The 23,125-nt window shown below is 40.2% G+C and overlaps 1 protein-coding gene across 2 annotated transcripts; it reads left to right on the top strand.

Moving 5' to 3' along the window:
* The first annotated feature begins 1,081 nt into the window (after positions 1-1,081).
* Positions 1,082-22,786, top strand: cpda (carboxypeptidase D, a). 2 transcript variants are annotated; one of them, XM_008295036.1, is made up of 21 exons: positions 1,082-1,860; positions 3,363-3,610; positions 8,578-8,720; positions 8,879-9,048; positions 9,554-9,969; positions 11,193-11,384; positions 12,010-12,177; positions 12,411-12,520; positions 12,716-12,818; positions 13,354-13,496; positions 13,586-13,755; positions 13,872-14,174; positions 14,384-14,579; positions 14,889-15,024; positions 15,213-15,359; positions 16,665-16,763; positions 16,863-16,927; positions 17,195-17,326; positions 17,519-17,704; positions 20,003-20,105; positions 20,389-22,786. In XM_008295036.1, the coding sequence occupies exons 1-21, from the start codon at positions 1,226-1,228 to the stop codon at positions 20,610-20,612; spliced, it is 4,089 nt and encodes a 1,362-aa protein (XP_008293258.1). In that variant the 5' UTR covers positions 1,082-1,225; the 3' UTR covers positions 20,613-22,786. The 2 variants fall into 2 exon arrangements, with proteins under 2 accessions (XP_008293258.1, XP_008293257.1); XM_008295035.1 differs by having other exon boundaries at positions 20,386-22,786.
* Positions 22,787-23,125: the final 339 nt, after the last annotated feature.

The following is a 23,125-nucleotide window of genomic DNA, read 5'->3' as shown; positions in this document are numbered from 1 at the left end:
ATATATCAGAATGTGATTTCTTCATTCTTAGACTGACAGAAAAGTGTTTGAAACTGGCTCCTAAACTACAAAAAATTTCAAAAAAAAAAAAAATATAGTCAGTAAGTAAGTACATTACATTACTATGAACTTTTACCATTGGAGGAATTGCTGGTTGGCTTGAGTTGTACACTGTATTATGATAGTCCCCTGTATAATGATTTTTTGTGGTACATTCATTTAATAACATTTAATACTTTAGGCTTGCTATTAGGTTATAGAAAATGCTCACAATATGAGCCAATCAGCAAGTTTGATAGTCTGATAAAAGCATGACTAACATTATGCTTCTAGAGAAAATTGTTTACTTCTGCTTTCCAAAATCAGAAACTGAAAAAGCATGCCATATTATACTATATAATAAAAGGATTTAACGGTTCCATACTGCATGCTATTATGGAATGTAGTCTGCAGTATGTAGCACAAACTATATGCTATGTTTGTCAGTAGTAGTAGGTATGCAGTTTCGAATACAGCCATAGCAGGGCATGTGAGCACAGCTGAGTACGAGCAAGTGGTGATTTTGGACAGAGGGCAGGTTTACACTGCCAGCCATTGACTGAGGCCAGCGAGGTCCGCTCAGTGATGGGATAGAGTGGGTTAGAAGCCACAGCTAAAATTAAAATACAGTGCATGTGCAAGTTTTTCTCTTTTATTGGAGCAAGCGGTAAATGATTTGTGTAGCGTGGGGTGAAATGTGAGTTGAGCATTGAGCGATAGTGAGCTGAGGGCCTTGAGGAGACTCTGCTGACATTCCCTGACCAATAGTTTTCACCCAGCCTCTATACTGCAACAGCCTAACAGAATGTCTGAAATACAGCTTTTGATTTTATTGTGCCACCCCAAGATTTTCACTGAGCCCATGTGGCCACCCATACAAAAAAATCTGGAGGCGCCTCTGACTTTGGGAGCTGTGAAATTGTGGAAATTCAGGTTAAAAAAACAACAAACAAAAAAACACAAAGAACTTAAGGTGGAACTCCTCCGGCCCACCTTAAAAAGTGACGCCACTGTGAAGCCCCGCCCCCGTGAGGTGAACGGAAGAAGATGGAAACAGGGAGGCCGGACTGGCTGTGACAGCGAAAATACGTCCGTCGTTACGGAGCCAAAACTCAAAATACTCGACCCTAGTGTTTGTTTTTCATCTCTTAACTCCGCATGGTGTAGTGGGAGAAGGTCAGTCAACATGGGACCCATCTGGGAGCATCTGTCGGCGACGCTGAAACTACGGCTGTCACTTTTCCTTCTCCTTCTTGTTGTCTCCCCCGGTGACGCCAGGCTGCGCCGGACACGCAGCACCGAGCCCTCGACGGAGGAAACTTACGACAAATACTACAATTATGTTGAACTAACCGAACGTTTACTTTCATTAGCCCAGAAATACCCTCACATAGCGAACCTGTCGAGCATAGGTCAGTCTGTGGAGGGCAGGGAGCTCTGGGTGATGCGGATCACCGAGGACCCCAACAGGGACACACCGGGGAAACCTAAATTTAAATACGTCGGGAACATGCACGGTGACGAAACCGTGTCCAGGCAAGTGTTGGTTTACCTTGTGGACTACCTGCTGAGTAAATATGGGGAAGAGCCGCGTATTACAGAGCTGGTGAACAGTACGGATATTTACATTATGCCCAGCATGAACCCTGACGGCTTTGAGAGGTCCAAAGAGGGGGACTGCAATGGCGACAACGGGGGTCGAAATAATGCCAACAACAAGGACTTAAACAGAAGCTTTCCTGACCAGTTTGACGGGACGACAGTCAAGCCAGAAGACGTCCCCGAAGTCACGGCTGTGATCAGATGGATCCAGGAGAAAAAGTGAGTGGAGATATCTTGTATACAAAGAACCAAACCTAAACAAGTTCCAACCGTGTGTAAAATAACTTGCAAGCAAATTCTTAGATTGACAACATCTTCATTCAAAGTTACAGGCCCATGAAGTGCATAGGGGCACTCTGAGCCTTCAGAACTTTATACACAAAGGAGATCATCACGACGTGTTCAGGAAAAACATGTTTTAACTCTGTTACAAACTGCAACCCAGTCAACTTCACATCCACTCCAGGTGTTATAATCTGAATCCAAAATCTCACTTTCATTCATCATGTTTTTTTTTTTTTTTCATAGACACCTTTGAGCAACAGTATCTTGGGATGTATTATAGTTTCATTAGCAAACCTACACCAGTTTAATGTCTAAAGCATAAAGTCATAGAAACAAACATCGGTACCCTGGATGTGTTATCTGTTTTCTGATGATTCACCTGAGAAAACTCTAAAAAGTGTGTTTTTGTCAAACTTTCAAGGATTGTATCACCATGTGGGATAGGTGGCTGGTCAAAAACAGGTTATAACATATGAAAGGTCTCATTTTGACCTACTTTTTAAACAACGCTTGTCTTCTAGCCAAGATCCCTTCCGTGTCATAAATTACTTTACAATACAGGCAACACTTTTGTCAAGGTGTAGTTGGAAAGTCTCCAAGATCCAGTAAACACTTTTCAGACAAAAATAAAAAAAATAAAGCCAAACATGTAGTGGTTCCAGATTTTAAATGCAGAGAAGAATCTGTTTGTTTCTTTGTCTTGGTTTGCATTTAGCACAATTGGTTATATGCATGCTACTGGTTGAACATAACAGGAAATGTCAAGACATGACATTTGGTTCAGGAAATTGTGGTTGATAATTCCCCAATTTTCAGTTATTTCACAGAAGTATAGACATATCAAGGCCTCAGAGGTTAAAAGGTGTGACTCAAAGTTCCCAAGAAGTGCCGTCCTGTAAGGCTGCAACTACTCATTATTTTAATTATTGATTTATCTGTGTGTCTTAGATTATTTTCTCTACTAACTGATTAGTTGTTTGGTGTATAACATGTTAGGAAATGGTAAAAAAAAAAAAAAAAAAAGCTCCAAGACTGCTGTGCTAAAAGGGAACATACCTCTAAACATTACATTTCAGTATTTGTTTCCCTGTTACTTCACAGTGAAATCATGTCCTCCTGAATTTTAAATGATAGGCTCATAATATTTTAGGTTTATACTTGTACAAAACTTGCCCACGTGCACACTAAAATGTTGAAGTTGGGGTTAGTTAAAAATCCACCATGTTCTTTCAATCTGAAAATATACAACTGATGGTTAGTTAAAGATAACAAAAGGCATCAGCCAAAGAAAGTAGGTATCACCCAGATTTTACAGTGTTTTTATTGCTAAACTCCTCTTCACTTTACATCTGGTATGGACATTTGTGTTGTGTGTGCATATAGAACATGAAACTATACTTCAAGGGTGCTGCTAAGATCTGCTGTTGTCTCTCTAGATTCGTGCTGTCGGGAAACCTGCACGGTGGCACCGTGGTTGCCAGTTATCCTTTTGATGACTCAGCTTCCCACCAGCGACAAGGCCACTACAGCCAGTCAGAGGACGACAGTCTGTTTCGTCACTTGGCTCTGGTATATGCCCAGAACCACTCTGTGATGAAGACCGGTCAGCCCTACTGTCCTGATGCCCTCTCAGAATCTTTTAAAGATGGCATTACAAATGGGGCACAGTGGTATGATGTACCTGGTAAGACAATCAAGTTTCACTGTTTTTAATTGATTTGTTTAGGAAATGTTTTCTATGAATGTCGGTATTTCATAATACAAGGAAGAGTTACAAGCTCTGGCTCTGAGGGCTGATAAGAAATAAAAACATTATAGATCATACATCAGTAGCCCTGTGATAGACTGGCGGCCTGTCCAGGGTGTCCCCTGCCTTCGCCCTAAGTCGGCTGTGATAGGCTCCAGCCCCCCTGCGACCCTAGTGAGGATTAAGCGATGTATAGATAATGGATGGATGGATCATACATCAGTCATCGCACCCTTAAAAATCTGTCAGAGAAGTGAGAGTGTCTAGCAGGAGTCCAGCTCCATGGATCATGCCCCGTTTGTTTCTTATTAACCTGAGTGGTCTCGTTATTTGTTGCTCAATGAGGAAACAGCTGTCTGAAATGAGACACCTCGGATTTGTATTGCCATGGAGACTAGTTCAGTGGAATTGGTGTGTTTCCTTGAATGAATGCCTATTGTTGTCTAAGATGTTTATCCAGTAATTATTCTCTAAAGCTTTATATTTGTTGAGGGCAGCCGGGATGCAAAACTCCTCTTCAAGGTGTTTGTTCAGACAGTCTTACCAACATTGCTGTTTAACATCCCTCTCATCTATGGGCCAAGAATGTCATTATTGGATCGTTTGCACCTTGTGTAGGTTAGTCTACAAGCTACAGCCTGTTTGAGGAAACAGAAAGCAGAAATTATCTTTTACACAGGGTTTTTCTTCCATCTCAGATCACAAGTATAGTTCTCTGCATTTTCTGAGCAGACTTGTTTTGTTGATATTGTATTTCAGAAAGCAGCTTGGTCTAAAGCTGCTTAGAGTCAGCCTCTCAGCTAATAAGCTTGGTCAGACGACAATGAAAAGTGGGTTCATTGTTACTTTGACTTCTCTTGTGCTTCATTTAGTTGCATTGTGTAACATGTTAAAGTGAGTTTAAAAATTCTCTAATACAGCTACAAACTCTCAAATAGAAACTGCTTTCTCAACATTTGCAATTTGGAATGACCCAAAATTCATCTGTAGTCACTGAAACAGTTAATAATGTGGCTTGGGTTTGGGTTTGCCAGATGTCGAAATACTGAAAGGCTCAGAGGGAACTACTCATCATGTTTGTCTGCCAAAGCCTGTAATTATTGAAAGTGTTCGAGCAGTAGACAGACTCGTTGTGGCCATTTTAAAGGCCGCCGGCTGAATCTTTTGACTCATCTTATATACTGGATATGTATCCCTGTCCTCTGAATAAGCATCTCCTACCAGCTAAACTAAATGCAGCTTGTATAACACAGGTTCAGAAACAGCTTTACTCTGCACCTCGTAGGCAGAAACTTGATCATCGTGCTTTGCTTTGTTGGTCTGTCCGAGGGGTTGGGAGGTGGTGATGTAGGAGTCCGCGGCATCTGGTTACCACACTGCTTGTCCTGTTGAGATGTACTGTGTTGTAGTAAATTGCAGGTAACAATGGAGTGTCTTTCAATTTGTGATCCCACAGAGTAGTGGAGGTACATTACAATTAGGTGATCAAATTAAGTTCAAAATCACGTTGATCCATGCAGACAATATTTAATTTAGTCTGGTTTTGAAAGTGTGTTTTATGAGGGTAATTCTGAGTTTGCGGTGTTCCAAATTGTCAGTATGAGGATGATTCCATGTATGACAACAGCTGTTTGGGAGAAATCAACAGGCTGTAATCAAAAGTCATTAGAAGTGTTTGAAGAAATAAATGTAATTAAACTAGCACACAATGTCAGGATGCCTTAAAAATAGCATTTATACCTGTTCAGGTCACTTTAAACTTGACATTATGTCATTAGATGTCACACTGTTTGTTTCCCATTAAGAGTACCTGGATCTGTTAATCATTACCACAGCCTTGAGAACAATCTTGAATGGCAGTGAGAATTTGGTTTTACTTATCTTTGCAAAGTCTTTGTCAGAAACTTGAAGCACAGTAACAAGAAAATTGCCTAGTGCCTACATTGCCTACATAGTTTGCTATACTGCTTTCTCAGGTTAAAAGTCCAGTATTCAGACACAGAAGGTTCCCGCTGTAGTTACGAGCCAGTTATTATAGCCACCAGCAACAACAGTATTCATATCTTGTGATGAAGATAGGCACCAGGAGGCGTAGAACTGTTGAATAGACAATTCTTTTATCTGTCTGACATGTCCCAGTGGATGAAATGTCACTGCGAAAACTGGGCTAATGGCAGATGATTGAAACTGTTAGGTCATTGTGTGACATAATAAGAGGTCCAGGCAAATGGCCAGGACCAGGAGTCAGGAACAGGAGCTTTTTGTTTGGCAGTCAGAGCTTGAAATAATGGTTCAGTGAAAGATATTATCGTGATCCATAATCTTTGGACTCAGTCTAGGCTGCAAGGGCCCTCATTTTTTTAAACTGTATTTTGATTCATGCAACTCTCAGCACATATGTGGGTCTGATGTTGCTGAAAATGTCTGTTGTTTATTGTGTGTTTTTCAAGCCTTTTTCACTTTTTGAATTAAATGATGTCCACTTTGTTTTGTATTTTTCTTGACTGATTCAGATTGTAAATTAAAAAAAATGTTTATCTAGGTCATTTGTTCAAAGCTATAGGCAAAGGTTATTGGAATACAGTGTGTGTGCTGAAAGATACACGTGGCTGCATTAGACCTCTGCAACGTCCAGTGTATAACTTTACTGTATGAAAATACGGCTTTATTGCCCGGTAATCTGAGGGCCACGGAAGTGTCTGAATATGCTCAGACCGCTGAAAGCCGTAAGTTTGTCTTGCGTCACTGTAAAAAGCTGACTGTCATATGCTTGGTGAAGCAGTTTCTCCTCCTAGATTATCATAATTCATTTTTAACTAAAAATATGACACTATTGTTTTTAATTTTTTTATTGTAGCACTCAATGCCTCAGGTCATCCTACATTATATGCATTTCTGTGCTCTACACAGCAAATTCAGCTACTGGGTCTGTCTTTGACGTCACCGTCTGGCCAGTGGTTTCCTGCTAAGTTCAGGGTGTGTCACTGGATCCGGAACATAAACAGGATATTTAAGGTCGGAGCTGCTGTAGTCCATCTGCGTGTTTGTCAAACTCTATCAGTAAATGCCAGATGTCTATTATCTATACTTAATTCAGTTCAAACAAGTTGAAGTGACTTTGCACAAAACAATCTCTGATATCTTGCACCCAGAGAAAAGGGTTTTATATTAGTCATGCAGTTGCAGCCCCATGCTTGTCACCATTGAATGTAGATTTGCTTGTCAGTAACAGGTGAGATATTATAAAGGCTACATTTGGTTGACGTTGCACCCAGCTGTCTCTGCTGTTACCACAAGGGTTAAAGTCTCTTGCGAATCACCATGACACATCTCTGTACACCACCCATATCCCAGCTGCCTGAGCAAGTTAAATCTAGTAGATATCTTCAAAAGTTACAGTCACAGGCACTGTTTCCCTGTTGAGCTACAGTGGTAAGATTATAACTAAAAGAGGAAATGATCTACTGTAAAAAACATACTCCTTGACTTCTCTAATTCAGACTTTTAAACCCCCTTATAAAGTGAAGATAAACTTTGGAACATATTTTTGCACAAATGGGCAACTGTGAATTTTAACCCTCGTCACATGTAATGGCTATGATGAATAGGAAGAATGATTACATCAAGTAAAACCTGTTGCAGTGTTTAGGTGCACCCGCCTATTGTTTAAAGACAGACACAAAAAGGCCTAATTGCTCTGTCAGATTGTTGTTTGATGGACAACTGAAAAAAACGTCATTAACTTGTCAGATGAGCACTCAGAGTTTATTACATCTTCTGAAGTGGCTCTTCCCAGTTTCCACTGAATAACCTGCCAGCCAACCACTCTCGCCAAGTTTCAGTCAGCTGAACAGCTGTCGCTTGACCGGGGATGACTCCAAAGAACTTGTGATTGTAGTGTGTATTTTTGGTCCGTCTACTTTCTATGTCGAGGCGTGTATCTCATCACAGCCTGCAGCTTTTCTCCTAAGCTTGAAGCTTTTCTTACTGCATTTTCTCTAGCTTTCAAAGTCAGTTTGCTGTTTGATTTTCAGGAGCATCTTGTCATCAGAGAAGCAGATCAGATTTTTAGAAAGTGGGCAGAAGCCTAAATATCTGACACTTTGCTCAAATAGTCATTGCAACAGCAGTGTAACCACTTTTAGATGTTCAGAGATAATGCAGTATAATAGAAAGAAACTTAATGAAATAGGTTGCAGTAAATGCGGACTAAAGTGGCATCCATGGCTGTTCTTTACCCATAAATAACTGTGAAGGGGCTCTGGATGTTAAGTATGTACTTGCATGTGTCTTCATTGTGCCTCACAAATAGCTGAAGTTTCTGCGTAAAAACCAACATTTCCTGTTGCCTTGTGGTTGATGTCTTCCTCATTGGTGTGAGACTACTTACTTACCCGAAGTTGTTTGTCAGTGTTGAAGAAGTAGAAAATAGTGGCTGTTTCATTTGTTTCCTGTGGCCACCCAGCAGGCAGCCATGGCAACCCTCCAGTCAGGGAGCCTCTGACTGCCTGCTGTTGTTCCACAGGGATGGCCAGCCGAACAGCCTGTCCTCCTGTGTGTCTCTGTTTACTTTACTGGAGGGCTAGATGGCTGGCAAACTGCAGATGTCATTGGCTTATTGCCACACTAAACACTCTCCTTAAACTATGGCATTGAGGGGACAAAGACGGGCTGAAGCCTTTCCAGAAAGAGCCTCTTTCTCTGCTAATGAACTGGCCTGGCACGAGTGAGGTTCAACTTTAAGCAAGCTGAGCGTGCTGTTATACATGTGTTGCACACATCAGGTTAAGCTATGGATTTATACAAATCCCTCCCTTATTTATAATTAGAATTAAATGTATATTGCAATAGCTTTTGCCAGTCCTAACATGCTTTGTTTCTTAATTTGCTGGTCTGTTATCCAGGAGGAATGCAAGACTACAACTACCTCTATGGAAACTGTCTGGAAATCACCATGGAGCTGAGCTGCTGCAAATATCCTCCTGCTACTGAACTCCAAAGGGAATGGGATCTGAACAGGGAATCCTTAATAGCATACATGGAAAAGGTAGAACAACCAACAACAACAACAAAAAAACAACAAGTATTGATACATAAACAATCATTATAATGTATTTTCATTTTTTGGTTTTATCTAAAAGGACAATGCCACAATCAAAGCCTACCTGCAAACCATTTATCTTTTGAGTAATTGTGCTCTTCCAGGTTCACATAGGTGTTCATGGTTATGTGAAAGAAGCCGTCGATGGTGCTGCCCTCAGCAATGTCAGCATTGTGGTAGCAGGCATTCACCACAACCTGACCACAGGAAAATATGGGGAATACTACCGCCTTCTTCTCCCAGGAACATACAACTTCACAGCTGTGGCTCCAGGGTGAATAATACCAGTTGATTTTCTTTCCATAGCATGTTTTCACAAACAGAGCTTAGTCATTAATTGACAGTCCAACCAGTCAGGTTTTAAATTTCATTGTAGTCACCAGTGATGACCTACTGAGTGCTGCATTCATCGCTGTTTGTTCCTTGTTGATTATTGCCAGATCACAATGAGTGAAGCAAAATTTTTATTCTGGCTCTTGTAGACTAGCAGATTTTAAGCACAGTTTGTATGCTCCAGACTTTACCCACATGTGCTGCTCAAAATTTTTTTTTTAACAACTTTAGTTCCTCTTAGTGTCACAAAGTAACTTCTGCCACTGAGGCGATGACAAATGTGTTTCATAAGTGTACTTATTAACTTCTTTGGAAAGAGATTTAAAGGAAATTGCAGCAATAATACAGTTTTTTTTGTCATGGCAATTTGACAAATACTTTTGCACTTACTAGTGATTTTAAGGCGGAGCTGAAGTCCTCATGTACATGTTTCTTTTTGTATGCAGGTACGCATCAATGACAGTCAACAGTGTTCAGGTGATTGAGGGCAAAGCCACAGAACTTAACTTTACCTTGCCACCTGTAGTCAGTGTGGCTACAACCAGCTTGCCTGTGAACACAACCTCAGTGCCATCAACCAGCCATCCAAACGCTTCCACCACCAGCTCCTCCAAGTCCAACCAGACCCTGGTGGTTCCCTCTGAGGGAAACAAAAACACAACAGCTGTACTTCCACCTGTTCACCAGCCCATCCAGCCCCAGGAATTTCGTCACCACAACTATGTAGACATGGAGCTGTTCTTACGCAAGTACAACACCGAGTTCCCCTCGATAACTCATCTTTACTCTGTTGGCCACTCGGTGGAAAGCCGTCAGCTGTATGTGATGGTCATCTCGGACAACCCTTCTGTCCATGAACACGGTATGTCTTAGATCGCAGTGTAATACAGTCCCTACAGAAGTTATTTTGTTCACATGTGATGAATAGCTGGGCTCTAGATGCATGGCTCCAGACTGCGACCAGTTTTGGAGAGTTTGCGTATGAAAATTTTAAGTGGTTACATTTGTGTGAGTGTATGATGAATATTTGGCTGTTTCAGTGACACACTGGCTGTTGCAGGGAGTAGCTTCGTTAGCCACAGTAGTGGAAAAGCGTACTTTTTCCATTATTATTATTATTATCATCATCATCATCATCATCATCATCATCATCATCATCATCATCATCATTATCATTATCATTATCATTATTATTATTATTTTATTTTATTTTTATTTTTTTTACCTCAGTCAGTGTCTCTGTTCCTTACACATGAAACAAAATGAATTTCACTATTGCATGTTCCAACGATGAAGCAGTCTATCGGATTATTACAAGAATGTATAATGTATAATAAAGAGTGCAGGTGCAAGCACGGGGATAGCAAGTGACTCAGCAAAAAGTAAAGAGTACTACATCCAGTCACAATGGCTCACTCTGTTCCACAGGTGCAAAGTTAAATGACACGCATTGCAATCATGCTTTTGATTTCGCAGTTAAATGAACTTGATTGACTTGTAATGACAAATGAGCTCCACTTGCACATAGAAAACAGTCCATGTAGATAAACTAGCTTCAATTTATTTGGGGGAAAATAGGACAGTTGAATCTCTTACTTCACTCTTTTCAAAGTAATTTTTTGTTTGTACACCTGTCTAACTGAAGTGCAGCCACCTAGCAACATCCACCATAGCCTGCATGTGAGGCATTTACAGAACAACACTTTAGTGTCATTTTTGCCTGTGCCCAGTTTATACAAGTGATATCAGACCACCTCCAAGAACCAACTGGGGATGAAATTAATTGAGTTTTTCTAAGTAAAATATTTTGCATGTATCAAATCTGAAGTTAGCATCAGTCTTTACACCAATGCAAAACTGGGGTATGCAAAGACAACCATGCAAGGTTGATTAATACCTCGCTGTACCAAAAAAGTGGTTGGAAGCTGCGACCAAATGTTGTGCGCTACCAGTGCTACGAGATTAAAAAAAAATAATAAGAATGTGGGGAACCCTGAAATGTTCATGTTAATGTGAGCTTTCTTTGGTATTATGTTCATAGCATCTGTTAATCCAAGTTAAAATTTTGCATCTTTCTCTTTCCAGGTGAGCCAGAGTTTAAGTATGTGGCCAACATGCACGGCAATGAGGTGGTGGGTCGAGAGTTAATGCTCAACCTCATTGAGTATCTGTGCCATAACTATGGTAGCGACCCAGAGGTCACTGAGTTGGTCAACAACACTCGCATTCACATCATGCCTTCAATGAACCCTGATGGCTATGAGGTAGCCGTTGAAGGTAAGGGGATAAAAAGACACATACACATACATTTTCAGACAAACTATAACACAGCAACACTATCTGCAACACCAACCAAGTATATTGTGAAACATTATGTGAAATATTTTAGTATACAGCTCTTAGATATATTGCTTTTAGATACATGAGCAACTGTGTAACATAACATTACAGAACCTTAACTGTAATTTGATCATTACATTAACTATTCGTCGAGTCTATGTTGCTAACTGCTCTCAAATTTACAGCCTTTGTGAGTGAAACAAGTCCATATTCACATGGAGAGGAAATCTTAAGCGATTACAGTGGCTAGTATAATTTTGTGAGATGTAGCTTTTCTTCTAATTTCCTTTGCAAAGTGGTATCTCCTTACATCCTATCTCCTTACATACAGCAGCCTTCAGGTCATCTGCTTGAAAATGGCTTCGGCTGCACTGCCTTGCTTTTGTGAGCATGTAACATGAGCACGTAACGACTGCCAATATGTTGTATCTGCTGCTGATGTGTAAGAGGAAGTGTAGAGGAGACGTAGCTGAGGTCCTGCAAATCTTCGAGCGAGTACCTGCTGCAGTTAAAGATACATGTGGATGACTCATCACTGGTGTTTCTTTCTTTCTTTCTTCAGGGGATGCAAAGGGCTACCAAGGACGCAACAACAGTAACAATTATGACCTGAATCGCAACTTCCCAGACCAGTTTACCACCATCACAGATCCCAGACAGCCAGAGACAGTAGCTGTGATGAACTGGCTGAAGAGCATCCCTTTTGTCCTGTCAGCCAACCTCCATGGAGGCACGGTCTTACTTTAAATTTCCAGTGTCACAGCCACTTTTTGATCATGATAGTCTGTTAATTGTATTGATAGTTTAAAATACTGTGTAAGTTTGTTAGTTCTGTAATAAATGGCTGTTTAGATTCACAGTTCAAACCACTTATGCATATTGAAATGTATTCTAACTACAGATTTTGATTTATTTTTTATTTTTTTGATTTGCTCTGTCTTATCTTTGTGTTTTCAAATTTAGGTTCCTTGGTGGTCAACTACCCCTTTGATGATGACAGAGACGGTTTCATTCATTACAGCCCTTCACCTGATGATGAGGTCTTCAAGCATGTGGCTAGAGTGTACTCACAGGTAACTGGACACTGTTGCCGTGGGATCAGTTTCAGACAAAAAAATGCTTTTGGTTTCACCTATTATTTGAAAGCAAACTGTAGACTCAGTCTACAGTCTTTTTTTGTTCATTCTGTGAAGAGAGAGACCGTGTTTGGAAATTGACTACAACAGTACCCATTGTTTGGTTTTTCCTTGTCTGGGATGTGTGTGTAGGAAAACCCTCAGATGCACAAAGGACACCCTTGTGTGGACCTGTACCCTGAAGAATATTTTAAGGATGGCATCACCAATGGTGCTCAGTGGTACATTGTTCCTGGTAGGCCTACTTGTTTCATCCTTTGTCTCTCTAGTCTTTTTTTCCCATCCAAAGCAGCCTTTTATACTTGAGGTTTTTATTCTATTTACATTATCTTGAAAACTTTTTTTTGCATAAAGAAATTTAGCCTGGCTCACACCTCCTTTGCCAATTCAAACTTCTATTCAATGATTGATAGTTAAAGTTTCGTTCATTACTATAATTTTTTTAAGCTGCTGCAATTGTAGCCTTTAACTGTACGGTGCCTTGTCTTCAGTGATAGATGCAATATTGTAGTTACATGGTGGATATTTGAGTACATTTTCCACATTTTGAGTCTTGCAGGCAGTCTCTTACTTCGTGAAACTAAGAATGAAACATTGAAAGCAACAAACAACTAGACCACTTTTCTCTGGGGTTGTTTGACTTCTTTACAAAAAAAAAAGTTTGTCATCAAAAGTTTTGTCAAACATGCTATAATCACATCAACTTTCTGCACATAATGGCTTTAAGGGAAAGCTTGAGATGGAGTTTAAATTCAAACTTTTTTCTCTAGGTGGCATGCAAGACTGGAATTACATAAATACAAACTGTTTTGAGGTGACCATCGAGCTGGGCTGCGTCAAGTTTCCAATGGCCAAGGAACTGCCAACATACTGGGAACAAAACCGCCGAGCCTTGCTTCAGTTTATACATCAGGTAGGGAGCAAAAATCTTAACGTTATTTCCTCCTCCCTTTGACTCAGTTTTGCGCTTACTTATGTTTACGTGGTTGTTTGTCTCTTGAGGTTCACACTGGAATAAAGGGCACAATCTCTGACATTGGAGATGGTACAGGAATTCCCAATGCCACCATTAGTGTGGAGGGAATCGACCACAACATCACCACCGCTCATACTGGAGACTACTGGAGACTGCTGATCCCTGGGACTTACGCTGTCACTGCTTCTGCCCATGGGTAATCTTTTTATTTTAGGAGAAAGAACATACTGAGAATCTACCATAACATTTTGTATATTTATATCCCATTATTTCCAATGTTGCTAACTTGAAATACCTTTCACTGTTGTCCAGTTACAAATCTGTGACGATCTACGCCACAGTCTCGAAGGAACGAGTGGAGGTGGTAGACTTCAGACTGACACGTTTGCATTCAGACAGTAATGGCCAACCTCTCACTGGCCCCCAACCTACACAAAACCCATCTGAGAGGGAATTCCAGAGCTTAATCAAGGAGCTGTCTCTAGGCCAGGGTTTGGAGCAGCTGGTCAGGAGCACAGCCACAGAGAATAACTTCCGATACCGACCCTCCAGAGAGCTGCCTTCTGTCATGACAGGCTTCAAAAATAACTTTCCCGAAATTACAGAATTACACAGGTAGGCAGGCTTTGTCTTCTGTCAGGTGTTATAAACAGCATTTCCTTTACAGGACATTTAAATGTTTGATATCATTTCTATCATTCTGATCCTCATTATATAACAAGTTAGTGCTGTGTAGTTGCTATTCGAAACTCTTTTTGCTGCTATGTATTTAAAGTTTCTTATAAAACTCACCTTTGTCATTCTTTCTTCTGTTTTGGGTTCAGATTGGGCCACAGTGTGGAGTTTAGAACCATTTGGGCCCTGGAAATCTCCGACAAACCAAGAGAAGCTGAGCCGTCTGAGCCAAAAATCCGCTTTGTAGCAGGGATTCATGGCAATGCCCCTGTGGGCACGGAGCTGCTGCTGGAGTTTGCTGCCTTCCTGTGCATCAACTATGGCAAGAACCCAGCCATCACCAGAGTGAGTGTCAGGGCTTTCAGATAATATAGAGTTTAAAAGCTGCACGTGTAAGGACAGTACTGCGTGTTTGTCAAGTGTTTTCAAAATTTAGCAACTTTTAAAGAACAGGTGGTTTGAACAATTACCTTTAAGTTTCTGAAGTGATTTTTTTTGGTGGCATTTTTACTGTTATCAGGTAGACAGGTGCGCAGTAACCACTCTGCCATCAGGTCGCTTTTTTTTTTTTTAACATTGAAATAGTAGGCCTTGTAAGTATATGTTTTAGCTATGTCTTTAATTGTTCCTTCTCCTTCCATTTCCCTTCCCTAGCTGATCAATGAGACCCACATTTTCATTGTACCCTCTGTCAACCCTGACGGACGAGAACAGGCCACTGAGAAGCAGTGCACGTCCACTCAGGGCTTGACCAATGCTAATGGCAAGGATCTGGACACAGACTTTTTTGGTCAGTTGAATGGATTTGCATGTGTGTAACTGTGCTGACAAGCAGAGATAAAAGACAATTCACACTACTTAATAAGTCTTCAATTGTCAGATTTGTTGTGAATGAAAAAAATAACAGAATTGCTTGTATGTACAACGTACCTTAAGAAACGAAGTATGCACTAACAATCTGTTTTCCTACTTTAATAGGCAATGCATCGCAACGTGTGGTGGAGCCCCAACCTGAGACCAGAGCGATGATGAACTTTATGCTAAACAGGGCCTTCGCTCTATCTGTAGCCCTCGATGGAGGCTCCCTTGTTGCTACCTACCCATATGACAAGCCTGTTCAGACTGGTAAGTCTTGTTAAATTATATAGTTAATAGTATACAATGAATAGTCACAATAATCAATCCACCTGTCTGATGCTGCACAGCTCTGTTCAAACTTGTTGGGGCATTGATGGTGGGGGTGTCCTGTACTGTCTGGCTTAATCAATTTGAGATTTGGGGAGTTTTAAAGCCAGGTCAACAACTTAGGCTCTTTGCCATGTTCCTCGAGACGTTCCTGAACATTTTTTGCGGTGTAGCAGGGTATACTGTCCTGCTGTGGCAGGCTGCTGGCATTAGCGAATGCTGTTGATATGGGAGAGTGTGCTTGGTCTGCAACAATGCTTAAGTGGGTGGTATGTGTCAAAAAAACATCCACACGAATGTCAGGACCCAAGGTTTCCCAGCAGAACATTAGACTGTTACGAGATGATCAGTGTAGTTCACATCATGTGTCAGTGGTTTTAATGTTGTATCTGATCTGTGTATTTTCACATTAAAATGTTAAATCGGTTTATGTAGAGGATTTGAAATGGAGCCACATTCAAAATTGACGCTTTAGGAACAGTGCCCAAAGATAATGATTTGTGTCAGTTTGTTGGCCCATCTGGCCATTCATCTCAGGCATGAGTCCAGAGCAAATTGTTGTGACAATTTGACAGCTTTATTTGATATGAATATTCATGATCCACAGAGGCTAGATAACTCCTCATGTTTTTGATGTCGACTTCTGTGAACACCACAGTCACACCAGATCTTTCAAATATGATTGGAATTTCTTGGTTTTCAAGAATTTTCTGAACACCCTTCAGCTAAACACTTGTTAAACCTTACTTAATACCACTTTTAAGGTAAAGTATATCTTTTTTTTGGAACACAACATGCCATTCATATACAAGTAAAAAGAATGATGCCCAACAGGAATAACTTCAAGCTCTTTTGACTTGAAAGACACTTGAGTTTTTCCACAAGTGCCAGCCTCAGGACAAAAGTGATGTTTCAGCTCTTCTACTGAAATGGTGTAGTTATAGCAAATACTGTCACTTATGTTTATTTGATCCATCACGTCACACAACATGTAAATGTTACTGCTGGGGGTGTAGACTTTGTTTTATTTTTATTATATAAAATGTTCAAAAAAGCAGCACTAATGGACTTTTCCTCACAGCCTACAGACTGACTTGACGAGCCTTTCATTTGCAGCTATAAAGATAACAGTCTTATGTAACAGCAAATTGTAAAGAGTAGAATAAATGATCTGAAAACAGTTTTTCTACTTAACATCTCTAGATTTGGCTGTGTTTAATTAATTGTTTATCTTATTTCTTCCAGTTGAAAATGAGGGCACATTGAAGTATCTGGCAAGCGTGTATGCCAACAACCACCCCAAGATGCACCTCGGGGACACTGGATGTTCAAACAATGGGCAGAGTATGTCATTTAAGTATTACAAATCCTTGTCATGGCAGTCAAAAATATCAGTCAGTATTAAGATGATAGAGATTAACGGCTAACTCTTCTGTTGCTCAGTGGGCAACATCCCAGACGGAGTTATGAGGGCAGCAGAGAGACAAAGTCACATGGGGAGCATGAAGGTACGTCTGTGGCTCCGCTAATTGCTACTATTAAGCCGGCATCTATGCTGCCCCTGGGTAGTATTTGGGCTTCATAAAAATGTGATCTGAAATGAAAAAGGCATACTTAACTTCTCAGAGGAGATGAGCTGTTTTGACAGCTTGTTTAACAGTTTTAAAAGTCTTGATGTAAGTTTGAAGATACTGATTATAACATGAAAAGTGAAGCAAATTTAGAAATGGGTTTTTGTACAGTATTTGTCATCTCATGTCTACATGTTCTACCAGGACTTCAGTATGGACTTTGGCCACTGTCCAGAAATCACAGTGTATACTGGCTGCTGTCTATTTCCTGCTGCTGAGCAGCTGTCAACTCTCTGGGCCGAGAACAAGAAGGCTCTCCTCAGCATGTTGGTGGAGGTACGATGCAGGATTTTATCAGCACAATACGGAAATGTTTAATGGACTAGTTTAACAATGCAACATTCACAAGTTATGACTGATTGTTGTGAGCTTTAAACAATGGCTTTCTGAGGCATGATAAAATATATTGAGTTAGGAATTTTTACTTAAGATTCATCTGATTTTTCTCTCCATTTCTACTCTGTGCAGGTCCATAAAGGCGTGCGAGGCGTGGTGAGAGACAAGAGTGGAAAACCTATTGTTGGGGCAATCATCGTACTGAATGGAGGAGTCAGATTGTTTACTTCAGAGGGCGGCTACTTCCATGCACTCCTGGCTCCTGGTAACCACAATATTGAAGCTGTGGCTGACGGCTACCAACAACAACGACAAAAGGTACACACTTGCATGCATATATATATATGTAATGCAACCAAGGAATGTACTTGCTACTGTGAAGATTATATTTATAGCTATTTTAAATACCTGTGGAATGGCATGTAGAAGTTAAATCTACTTCTATTTAAAGCCAGGAATAATTATACACCCATGATTGAAAATAAAGCACAAGATTCAAACCTGCTGCTGTCACTGTCAAAATGATTAGTCATTTAATGCAAGGGCTATCACTTAACAAGTTCTGTTCACAATATGATGACTTAATAAAACCTACAGAAAGCAGTCTTTGTTCAAAACGCAAACATGTGTATGTACCTCATCAATGTGAAACCCATGGAATGTGACTCCAAATGTATATTTATGGAATGAAAAAATGGCCAAGTGTTAAATTAATGACTCAGAAATATTCATTGAAACAAAGGGCTTACAACATCTGGCTTTCGGTATTAGTTCTTAGTGCTGGAAAGCAGATATAAACTCTGACCTGGTTGTAATAATTTGCACTCTGTTGTACAGGTGCAGTTTATTTACACACACAGTACATTAGCTTATTTCAATACCTAACGCTTGATGATGGACTGAACACTAACACTAAACCCACCTAAACATTTATTTTGACAGGTTTTGGTTTCATAGTTCTGCCATAATTTGACCTCATTAAGGGACTCAAGGAGAAACTACATTTCACATATTCAATGCCACCTTTTATATATTGTGTTCAATCTACTGACTATATTCAGGAAGAAGGGGATACAAATTGACAACTTAAAGTGTCACAAAACACAAATAAGGAATAGCACAATTATATCTGACAGTCTTCGGAAGGATATTATGGTGGTTCACCTTTATTATCTATATCTATGAAAGGTGTAGGGCGAAGCACACAAAATCTCTCCATCACCTCCAGCTTTCCATTTGGATGCTCTGAAACTTGAAGCTTGGGGTAGGCGAGCTCTTCAAACAGATGTTCCTTAATGGTATGTCCAAGCTCCAGACTGTAGGCTGTGCACTCGCCACTGGGATTTAAGAGCAGAGGATCCACCACTGAATGATATGTCTGCTGGTAATCTGGTACTGTGAAACCATGGATCGTCAGATCACTGCTGCAGGTTCTCTCATCAGTAGAGACAGCTCTGGTTCTGTGCGGCAGATTGACATCCGGAATAACAGCAGCGTTTCTTATATATCTGTCATCCAGGGGTTTCTGGGGTTCTCCTTCCCTCTGCTCACACAAAAGGTCCAAATCATAACGTGGAGCCAACATGCATTGTCTCTCCTTAATAGTCTCCCCATATTTCTTAGGGCATCGGATACTCTGCCTTAGGTCATAGGGACGCATCTTGTGCCTCTGGAAATGAAAATGACATGAGTTTGAGTGGATTCTGGTGCCTCTGTAGATTATTCTGTGTGTTGCTAACAGAAAACATCACAAAACAGCCTTTATACTGAAAAAAACAAAAGTAGACTTACTCTTTGGCAGCGACTCTTTGGGTGTGTTTTCTGACCACATTACTAAATCAGGCCTGAAACTGCATGTTTGGAATCCTTATTTCCTGAACTATGAGTCTAATTTTCCTTTTTTCTGTTTTTTTTTTTCCCTTTCCTGTTTTTAAACAATAACACTGAATGAAGAGACTGTGAATTCCCTGATTCAGGCAGTTCAGTGGAGTAATTTAGGATTTTTATGAAGTAGCACTATTTTAGACATTTAAGACAACCTGCTCCAGATTATACTAAACAGTCACACCTGCAAATGAGGCTTGCTAATTAGGTCATTACCAACCGCATTTCTGTGAGGAGCTTCTTAAGACACAAGAGTCTTATACCTCCATTTGGAAAAGCAGCCAGGTTGGATAAGATGTGGTAGGGCTTAATCTTTTCTTCTTTTTGTTTGCTCTTTTGATTGCCATCTCAGTAGTTAAAAAGGGAGTATGGTTGGTTAAAAATAAACAATTACAAGAAAATGCTATGATCATTTGAATTTCACATTCCTCCTGTGATGATTCCACCACAGTAATGCACTTCTATAATGGCTGGTCAAATTCTGGAAACAAGTGTTCTGACAACCTTGATTAAATGACTCTAGCTTTGAGTTTATATTCAAAACTACTACCACAGCTGCTACCACACTCCAAATGAGTTCAAAAACAACAGTGTGATTCTTATGTTTTACAGGGAATTCCACTTTTAGAAATGTTGCTGCTATAAAGCGCTGTAGATCATCTATGTTTCGGGTGGACTCAATGGATTTTTTTAGTTACACCTCAGTGTTAAAGTATTTTTATTCTCTTCCAGGTTGTGGTATCTTCCTATGAAGCTGCAAGCTCCATCATCATTGAGTTTGATATGGACAACAGCATCTTTGGCCTGCCCAGAGAGTTTGTTGTGGCCAGTGCAGGTAAGCATGAAAGAGCCTTTTGTTACCTGTGGTGATTATATATGCATTATGTTGCTTCTTCATGCACAAAATAGGCTTGTATTATATTGTTATATGTTACTTCTCCCTGTGATTCACGTTGTGCTAGTGGTCAAAAAGTTAAACGATCCAACAGTCTTTTACTTACATGATCAGGCTTTAAGATCTTTAGGTATGATCTTTTTACTTTTTCCCACCTAGAAGCCGTATCCGTGCATGCAAACAGACATGCTGAGTTGTGACTTACTCTTCCTCCCTGCAGCAGCCTCCATGACAGCATTGGTTGTGACGGCATGCATCATCTGGTGCGTGTGCGCAGCCAAGTCTAATCGTCAAAAAGATGGCTTCCACCGCTTGCGACAGCACCGGGATGATTACGACGACGAGATCCGGCTCACCTCTATGGGTTCCAAGAAGTCGCTGCTTGCCCACGAGTTTCAGGATGAAAGTGAAAGCGAAGAGGAGACACTGTACGCCAACAAAATCTGAGAAACATTTCAGCACTTTGGCTGTTGGCTCAGAATTTTAGTTTTGAACTCAGACAAAATCAAACTCCTGGCAAACAAGGAACAGGTTGAACTCTGAGCAGCTTCTCTGTCCTACTTTATAACTGATATAAGAGTGATGAGGACACTTGTTCTGTTATACCAATAAGTTCTGAGGGCTCACTCCCAGTCACTCAGTTATTAGTGCAACTAAATCAGTACATTCTGCTGGTGTCTGGACTGAAGACCTGGCGTGTTTCAGCTGCATCTCTGCTTGACTAGTTCAACAGATGGAGAAGGTAATAAAGAGAAGGTGAAGAAAGTCCACTGTTGCCCTTATCCATCCCATTATTGCAGCTTTTTTGTTTCCGAGCCATTTAAGAATACTCTTAAACCACTACCTGTCCTGCCTGGCTGAGAGATCAGACCGATAAGTCCAAATGAACTTACTTTTTAGCGGATGTGGAATGAACTTTAAATGAAAGTGCTTTATCTCTCTCAGTCTCCCCACTGATATCGGTCACCGCCCCACATTTCTTTCATTAATGCTTTGAGCAAGGAAATTCAAATAGTTTTTATTTCTTTATCCAACAAAACATAGCTACAGTGAACTGTCCAGGGCTTTGGGAGACTGAATCCAGTACTGTGCCTTGGCTTCTAAAAAGTTTACAGTCCCAGATGGACTGTAGTATGTGACAGAAAGTGACTGGGATAGTGAATAGGTAATACTTGGTCCATACTGGAATTTGATCCATCCTATACTCAGGTGGAATGAAAAGAGAGAAATTGTGATCAAAGGACTGCAGTGTGGGACTGTTTCTGCACAGATGACTGACCTGGGTTCAGAGGTTTCTATTTTTGCAATGAGTCAGGTTTGTGGACGAAATCATTATGGGAACAAGCTTCTTAAAAGCATCAGGGAGAATCTGTTACTAAGCTTGAATGACCCGTACCCAGTTAGTTGGGAGTGCTCTGATATATTCATGGAAGTCACTTGCACTAAATAGAAAGCGAGAATTGTCCCATATCATTGGCCAAGAAAAGAAACTATGAACCTCTTGGTATGTAATCATTAAAAGAATGTATTTTTATTTCATTATAGTTTTAACAAGAGGTTTGTTGTCCAATAATATCTCTCTGTACATTGAAAATTACTGCTGACTTTCATGGATGTCATGTATAATCTGTGCCCTGTGGTTTTCACCATGTCATCTCACTATAGGCTACCTTCCCCCCCCCATTTTTTTTCATGTTTACCTTTTTGCCAACTACTTATTTTAATTACAAAAGTCATACCAAGTTTGTATGTGCATTAATGATCAGTGTCAGAGACACCCGGACTACACGATGTGAAGGTCCGGTGCGAGTAAATTCATCAAACTGTCAAAGAAAGGACACAATGTAGAGTATAATCCGTTTCACTGTGATGCGGTTCATTTGGGAATTTCACGTGTGAAATGATGGTGCAGTAATTTTCAATTCATTATTCTGATATGTATTTTTAAAAGGTTCAGTCTTATTTGACTTCTTTTGAGTGGGGAGCAGGTTTGTATGCAGACATACAAGCCAAATTGATATGATTAGAAAACCAAGACCTGTGTTGGAAACTCTGTTCCCAAATATCCAAAATGTCGTAAAATGTCACCTAAAGCATCATAAAGCAAAGCAGGTGAACTACCAAAAACCAAAAGTATGATGAATGAGTTTTGCCTTCACATTGGACATCCCTATGTAACTGTCCGTGACTGATTTGAAATTGTCATTTGGATCATTAATGTGGAAATGTTTTGCATGGTTTTCTTTCTTTTTTTTTTTTTTGAAGTGTTTGAAGCAATACACATGATTTGCAGTTAGAAGAGTTTTTTTGCCCTGACAAACTGACATCTGTGTAGGGAGACAGTTTTGTACATTATTTTTCTTATACTATGTGAGCACGTGTGTATGAATTTTTGAAAGTTGAGCGTGTCGCAGTCACGCGTTGTTGATGTGAAGATTTTATATAAACTGGAATCGACTGTAAATAATGTTTGCCAATAGCAAATGGGAGAAGAAAAGTGCAATTCATGTTGAATCTGCACACAACGAAATGTTTCATAAGAACCTCTGTGTGATCAGGATATGCTAACATGCACAAAAACCCACAAAACACAATAAAATAAACCATCTCACAAGATTGTATGATTTCGTGTTGCTGTGTATGGTACTGGTTGTTTTTAGTGGCACTTTTTTGAAACAGACGTCCCAGCAAAGAGGGCAAGTTAATCATTGAAATAGAATTACCTCATAATGAACAGTGGTGTCATTAGTTAGACCCAGAGGCTTCATATTTTAGATGCAGCCAGTGGTTGGAGCAGAGTCAAAGGTGAGTTGGTGTGCTCAAGTTGCAACAAGTTGGGAAGGGTGAGTGGGGAGGGAAGCAAGGTTGTCGCCTATTTTAAGATAGAAAAGGACTCTAAACACTGATAAACAGACTACTTGAAACCTTTTATTAATAGGCTAATTGTCAACAATCATGAC

Source organism: Stegastes partitus, unplaced genomic scaffold, assembly GCF_000690725.1.
Source record: "Stegastes partitus isolate 25-593 unplaced genomic scaffold, Stegastes_partitus-1.0.2 Scaffold1016, whole genome shotgun sequence".
In the NCBI taxonomy this organism is placed as follows: domain Eukaryota; kingdom Metazoa; phylum Chordata; class Actinopteri; family Pomacentridae; genus Stegastes; species Stegastes partitus.
Note: the sequence above shows the minus strand (reverse complement) of the source record. Positions and strands in the feature narration are given on the sequence as shown.

Coding starts and splice junctions, on each gene's coding strand:
- cpda (XM_008295035.1), top strand. CDS start 1,226: ATGGGACCCATCTGGGAGCATCTGTCGGCGACGCTGAAACTACGGCTG. Junction 9,049..9,553: donor TTCACAGCTGTGGCTCCAGG/GTGAATAATACC, acceptor TTTTGTATGCAG/GTACGCATCAATGACAGTCA. Junction 16,928..17,194: donor GTCACATGGGGAGCATGAAG/GTACGTCTGTGG, acceptor ATGTTCTACCAG/GACTTCAGTATGGACTTTGG.